At 34.4% G+C, this 7,383-nt stretch overlaps 1 protein-coding gene across 2 annotated transcripts; it reads left to right on the top strand.

Moving 5' to 3' along the window:
- Positions 1-326: 326 nt before the first annotated feature.
- On the top strand, positions 327-5,524 carry LOC128679954 (lipase member H-B-like). 2 transcript variants are annotated; one of them, XM_053762504.1, is made up of 5 exons: positions 327-434; positions 715-839; positions 1,272-1,421; positions 2,202-2,355; positions 2,708-5,524. In XM_053762504.1, the coding sequence occupies exons 2-5, from the start codon at positions 719-721 to the stop codon at positions 3,378-3,380; spliced, it is 1,098 nt and encodes a 365-aa protein (XP_053618479.1). In that variant the 5' UTR covers positions 327-434; positions 715-718; the 3' UTR covers positions 3,381-5,524. The 2 variants fall into 2 exon arrangements, with proteins under 2 accessions (XP_053618479.1, XP_053618478.1); XM_053762503.1 differs by lacking the exon at positions 327-434 and having other exon boundaries at positions 458-839.
- Positions 5,525-7,383: the final 1,859 nt, after the last annotated feature.

Here is a 7,383-nt window from a genome sequence, read left to right as displayed (position 1 = left end):
CTTTAATCACCAATAGATACAGTGGTACTTGAGGACGGTTTAAATGTATAATTTGTTGGTTTTACCCTAGCGAAACCGGGACCGGCAGCTAGTTTCATTCGTGTAATTTATGTAAATACAAATAAAAAAGTCGCATCAAAAAATAATTGCATAAATTATTTTGCGACAGGAAGTGAGTATGGTTACTTTTAGCCATCAAATTATTTTTGATTACAGGAAATTACAGATAAATAAGATTTTAATTATGCAACCAATTATTAATATATTGAATAGACCTTCGTCGGAATAAAATTGAATTAAAATCTAGTAGGCCATGTACACGATTACGTGACCGTATTTAAGAATAGTTTTCGATATTTTTTTTTATAAATTGCCAAAATTTTGTGTGAGTCATGACAATATTCCCTCGGCGTGACTTGTATTTTTTGTAATACGTCTGTTATATAAACTACTCATTTTAATTATATTCCAGTTGTAATATGATAAATTAAGTGGATTAATTACAATTAAATCAATTTTTTTACGTTATAATAAGTGTTAATTTATCGCTCTTGTAATTTTTAAGATTGGGTTGCTTCAATCAACTTTTTAGTTAACTTTAACCTGCGCAAAATGCAATGTCATGTCGAAACGACAGCGTCGCGCAGGTTAAAGTTAACGTTAAAAGTTGAAGGTGCAATTCACCCTAAGTGCTAATTTGTTATAACTCGTAAGAAAAATGACAAGATTTTATGCAACAGTTGAAGCGTATTTTATAACTACAATTCTTATTGGCTTTGCGCAGCTAAGCTACACACCACCCGCTGAGATAGGCGTGCCTTCCGGTTTACTGCCAGAATGTAAGTTTATTTTTCTTTTACCTACAGCTATGACGTGTTTATTATGCGGTTATGGTAATAGCAGTTTCCCGCGGCTTTGCCCGCGAAAATTTCCCACAGTAACAGTTATTTTTCCGGGATAAAAGGTACCCTATATCCTTCTACATACTTCAAAGTACTTGTATGCAAAATTTCAAGAAGATTGGTTGAGTAGATATAGCGTGAAAAGGTAACAAACAAACTTACTTTCACATTTATAATAATATTAGTTAGGATAAGGATGAAATATAATAATAATAACTGCACGTACATGATTTTTTGTCACAAATTGAATGTTAATTAAAATTGTAAAATATCTCTATAATAATAACAACAAAAGCTTGTGTCAAAAATTAAAATTTTTGTACCTATATCATTGGTATAGTTTATAAATCATTTTGGTGATCACTTTAGGTCCAGGTGTTCTGAAGAATGCTAGCATTAGACCGAAGACAATGCGTCGTCTCCAAGTGATCTCATACCAGAAATCAACTCATGGTGTCATAAAAAAAGTTCTACCTGTCACAGAGGCAGCTAAATTGGTGGCTAATGATAAAAATATTGGTAAGATAATGCTCTCTCTCTCTCTGGTGCCTTCCGTTACCAGCTTTAGAGCCCAAGGTCCGCGTTACTACTTTTTATCTTCTACTATGCACATAGTCTTCGGCGTCTTTAGTTGTTAGACAATTAGTATGTGTACCATTCTTGACGAGATCTTAATTTATATATTATTAGAAAAAAAAAACATTGTAAGAAACAATAACGGTAAGCCAATCTGGCATGATAGGGACCAACACTGTTCAAATGAGTTTCTTTCGGCATTTCTTCTCAGCAGTGGTCGTTCCGAAATGCCAGTAGTTTGTAGCTTGTGAGAAATAACTATAAATATAAAAATTGACGAGAAAAAGTGCCTGTGAAGGTCTAATTTCTGAATAAATGATTTGAATTTGAATTTTGAGATCAAAAAGTCAGTGTAGTCAAGGATGTGGCAGAGTGCGGTTACCCGTGTCAGAACATTTGCACGCCAGTCTCAACGTGGCAATGGTTATGCTCTCGGTGTCGTACAAGTAGGTATTATTTAGTCATCAAGCCGCCAAATCTTGGGTTGCCCTTTCGGCAGGAGCCTTATGAGACATTATGGAAAAAAAAATTATTTTTTAAATAATTGATTCAATTCAAGATCAACAGATAAAACAATTATTGAACTGCAGGAATTTTACAGGGTTCTTCTGTGTTCGATTAGTGACTTTGAAAGTTTATAATATAAACTTATAGAAAAACACATATTAAGGAAGATATATTGGGGTTCTAATGTAATGTTTGTTAAAATTGGTAAAATTGTAGATCTAAAAAACAAGAAGACCGTGCTGTACGCGGTGGGCTATCTTGAATGGTCAGACCTGCCGGACAGCAAGAACCTCGCAAGCTTCTACGTCAACAAAGGGTACAATGTTTTTGTCACCGAAACCCATGACTTTCTCAATTTAATTTATCCAAAGTAAGTCTTCATATTTTCCAGTGTATTAATTACTAACACTGCTTATTATTATTCAAGTCACCTACAGATTGCTGCGTCGAGTAGCATGTAATCGCATACACACTAGTAAACTTTAACTATCAACCAGTGAACAGGTTTTCTCACGATGTTTTCCTTCACCGTGAAGCAAGTGGTGATCTATGAAAACTATTATACATGAGTTTAGATTCTTGCCACATGAACATGGGACTTTTCGATCTCAAACAGAAATATACTTTTGGTCCTTATAGTATTAGCGGGATGGGTATATTCGACCTCAGACATGCACATGAAAATCGTATTATAGATATTATTTTATTTTATCTATTTTCAGATCTGTTCGTCTAGCTAAAGTCATTGGAAAGAAACTAGGTGAATTCTTAGTCCAATTAACAAAACAAGGCATGAACGCTAAGAATCTAGAATTGCTCGGCATAAGCCTTGGAGCACATATAGCTGGTTACACTGCAAAACACTACTATTCCGTTACAGGAATGAAACCTACAAGAATCACTGGACTTGATCCTGCTGGTCCATGTTTTAGATCTTTACCACCGAAATATAGACTCGATGCTTCAGACGGAGAAAATGTAGATATCGTCCACACAAATATCGATGGATTCGGTATAGCGGATCGTTTAGGTCATGTAGATTTTTACGTAAATGGTGGCGAATTTCAACCTGGAGACTTAATATTTAATCCGTGTCTCACTATTTGTAGTCATGTTAAATCATTTCTTTACTGGTGGCAAGCTTTGGTGAACCCTAAAATGTTTATAGGTATTAGGTGTAATTCCATCCAAGATGCTAGAGTGGGGAATTTTAAAGAGGACAGTGAGACGAACTTCTTAGGTGCCGAAACAAATTTTTCAAGACCTGGTATTTATTATTTGGGTACGTTAAATATTTTCCCTTATTACAGAGGGGAAGATGGCTTGAAGCCTGAAAATGAAATTTTTAAGTCGGGAAATAAATTTATTAATAGTGATGACATACTTGAAGTATGATTTATGTTTTTTTAATTTTTAATTCTAATTACATAGAAACATAGTATCATATCTTATTTTGCACTAAACCTATTAATTTTGTTAATACATTCTGTACCTAAGTCTCAATGGTTAAGTAATGAATGTGGCTAATGATAAAAATATTGGTGTGTGAGTAATATTAGTAGTGCTTTTAACTTTAACCCTGTCTGTTGTACTTTAAAACATTTTTTTTTAATTGTATTTTTATGCAACAATGTTTAAATTAATAAATACTGCTGAGATTATCAGACATTATAATTAATAGGTAATACTGATCGCTATCGTGAACAAAGAAAATGCGTGTCTTGGTCACTCATTTTGTTAATCTATACTATTATGTAAGCGTTTGCGAGTTTATATGTTTGAGGCCGGTAATCTCCGAAATCACGGAACCGATTAAAAAAATTCTTTCACCATTAGAAAGGTTCATTATCCAAGATTGCTATATTTTGTCTCAAAATTTCGGCGAAGTCCCGGGCAACATCTAGTGGCAAATAAAAAACAAAGTGGGCGTCGTGTCGTATCACGAAGTGAAGGAATTAGTTACGGGGAGAGAGGGAGAGCAATTGAAGAAGAAACTTTACCGTCAAGAGTCTCGCTCTTAAATTAGACGAAGGTCAATGGTGCATGCCACATTTATCTTGAGAATTATCTCCTAAAGTGATCGAAACGTCCACATCTCCGTCGATTAATATACATGTGTATTTTAAATTATACCTAATGTCAAATAACATCAGCATATTGTGCAAACTCTTTGATTTCCTCTCAAGCGGGGTGAATCAATATTTATACGTAAATAAAAAAAGAAAACATGATATTATTCTTTTATAAAAAGGATATTCGATTGAAGTATTGAAAGTAGGTACTTATTTCGGGAATAATAATTGGGAACCGCTGGAAGCCGCAGTGTAGGGTGACAATGAAATTTTGATTTTAATAAGATAATTACAAAACAATAAATATTTTAATAAATCATCAATTAATGATGAAATTACGGATATGATTTGTTATATTTGCAGCATTTCAGTGTTTTCCATTTACTTTTTAGCTATATCTTGGTTTATATACTCATTCCGTCTCTGCTTCGGTTTTCTTTTAAATTATAAGGTCTTACAATAAATATCAAAATTTTAACATTTGCTAAATTACTAACTCGGATCATAATAAACAATTGACAAACAATTTATATCTAAACACGGAATGTTTAAAACAATGCGTATAAAAGTGTTACACTTAAAACATTATTTGTATTTTTTTACTGCATTGTATCTAGTGTCATTCGCCGCAGCAGTGACAGTTTTGTATAAATATAAAGTTTTATACTATGTAGTGATGATAGGGATCGGTTTAAACGAATACTTCATTTGTTATTAATAAAATTCAACAGAAAGTGTAAAGTGAAGTACGAGATATTCATATGCACTTGTTCCGAATTTCCGCGGAGTCGTGGACGCCCTACATGTGTGTTGGGAAATTGTTGTAATTTATATTCGACAAACATCTGGTTATTTAAGAGACCGTGGGGTGCCTGGTCGATGCCCTGCAGTTGCTTAATTATATTTTATTAAAAACAATATGTGTCTTCCACAAAACGTTTGCTGGGAAATTTTGTTACTGCATTAAGATTCTATAGCATTAGGTGTGCAAACTGTTGTGATAGGGTGTTCAAAATGTAAAATAAATTTTGAAACATACCATATACAATACCATAGACTAGATGTTGCCCGGGGCTTCGCTCCCGTGGGAATTTTAAGATAAAACATAGTCTATAGCAATCTTGGATAATGTACCTTTCGAATGGTGAAATAATTTTTGAAATCGGTTCGGTAGTTTCGGAGATTACCCGCCTCAAACATCACAAAATCACAAACGCTTATCTCTTTATAATAATAGTATAGATAGATTTTGGAAATGATTCAATCCTCAAGAAAATTGATAGCTTGTAGAATGACAGCGCGGCCGCACCGGTTGAAACTCTCTGAGAACCACCCGAACCCACAAACGCTTACCTCTTTGTAATAATGGTTAGATGTTAAAATTTAAAAGGAATACTGATTTTGTCGTTCTTGATTCTATAGCATTAGGTTTGCAACCTGTAGTGATTAAAAATGTTCAAATTGTAAAATAAATATAGTAAAAAAAAAAAGTTGACTTTGTTGTTCTATTTCAAATGAATTCATTGTATTAGATTCGATTCGATAGCACCGTACATACAAAGCATCCGATTCTGCCGCTACACACATCGGTAGATCTAATATCAAGCTACAATTCTGGCGTTAATTATGGTCCGTCGATAGGTGACCCCCGCTAAATTGAGCTCGATACACAATAAAACGGTATTGGTTTCAATATAAATAAATATATTAGGACAAATCACACAGATGGAGCTAGCCCTAAAGTAAGTTCGAGACTTGTGTTATGGGATACTAACTCAACGATACTATATTTTATAACATATACATATATAGACAAACATCCAAGACCCGGGCCAATCAGAAAAAGATCATTTTCCATCATGACCCGACCGGGGATCGAACCCTATCGAATCTAGAATATAGAATAATAGTAGTTATAGAAGTATTTTATACCATGTCAATAGTAGCGTACACGTCAAGCAAATTTCATATAACCCTCCTCAGATCTCTATGCCGCGGTAATAGTGGCGAAATTGCAATGGGTTTGGGTAGTTTGATATGAAGTCCCCTGTACATGATAAATCGAAATTCTGTTGCCACAATTTGTGCAATTAAAAGAATATAAAACATGGTGATAGTGCGCGACTAAACATTGAAGATGGAATATTGACGCATCAACCAAAATTGAAATGAATGTACCTAAGCTTTAATAAAACCGATATATTTAGTACATTTATTGACATTACTAAAAAAAAAAAAGGTCGAAACATCAGAAAATCTAGTAAACAAGTTACGATAGCGATGAAAAGAAAGAAAAAAGCGTGTTGCACCCCGCGAGTGCCGGCAGAAGTGAAAACTTGAATACTAACGTTGTGCATTTTTGACGTCTTACGAATATTCGGGAAAGTACCCATTGGACCTCTAAAATTAGACCTCATTCAAAAATAGGGCCCATTGGTCCTCCCTTCAAAATCAAAGTACCCACTGGACCCCCCAAAGAAATAATTACCTACACAAAAGGACCTATGCGACCTCCTATCATAGTTATGGTGCTTACTGGACCTCCAAAATCACTCTTTATCATCAAAATGGGACTTTAAAGCCCAATAATGCGGAAAATTGAAATGATATAGGAAGAAAGAGACAGTAATATAATAGTAAGAAAAACAATACAATCAGTTACTATTTGGTTCATAGTTCTATTACGTTACGTTACGCGAAATATTTATATAATTTTAGTTTGCAATTTTCTGCACGATTGCACTGTTCTTAATAATAAAATTGTCAATAAAGTTCAACAGTATAGATAATTTCAATATTATTTATAGGAGGGTCGAATGGGACATATGAATAAGATCCATGGGTACCGTTGCAATGAGATCAAATCTTAGAGGTCCAGTGGGTACTGTAGTGTATGCCTATATTCACTTCCCCTCCACTACAGACGCACAGACGTTGGAGCATCAGTCATGTGGCTGTGATGTACAATTACGTGCAAGGACGGGGCACGTAATCTCGCAAGTATACCAGGCAAAATTTAAAAAAAGAGATACGGTGGGTACCTATAATAATTTTTTTTGAAGGAGGTCGAATGGGGCCTGAAAGAGAGGTCCAATTGGCACTCTTTGCATTTGGGTCGAATATTGGAGGACCAGTGGGTACTTTCCCGAATATTCGATCTCGTGTGTCCTGACATGAGTTTAACATTTCACAAAAAGTGCACAACGTCGCTAATGAAGTTTAAGTTTCACTTTAAAAAAAATCAAATTAATAAGTAAATAACTATTGAAAGAACTATAAAACAGCTTTGCATAGAAACTGACCGACTTCAGACGATACCACGAATA

Source organism: Plodia interpunctella, chromosome 22, assembly GCF_027563975.2.
Source record: "Plodia interpunctella isolate USDA-ARS_2022_Savannah chromosome 22, ilPloInte3.2, whole genome shotgun sequence".
Taxonomy (NCBI): domain Eukaryota; kingdom Metazoa; phylum Arthropoda; class Insecta; order Lepidoptera; family Pyralidae; genus Plodia; species Plodia interpunctella.
The sequence above is the reverse complement of the archived record's forward strand: the minus strand, read 5'-3'. Positions and strand labels throughout refer to the sequence as shown.

Coding starts and splice junctions, on each gene's coding strand:
- LOC128679954 (XM_053762504.1), top strand. CDS start 719: ATGACAAGATTTTATGCAACAGTTGAAGCGTATTTTATAACTACAATT. Junction 840..1,271: donor TTCCGGTTTACTGCCAGAAT/GTAAGTTTATTT, acceptor TGATCACTTTAG/GTCCAGGTGTTCTGAAGAAT. Junction 1,422..2,201: donor GGCTAATGATAAAAATATTG/GTAAGATAATGC, acceptor GTAAAATTGTAG/ATCTAAAAAACAAGAAGACC.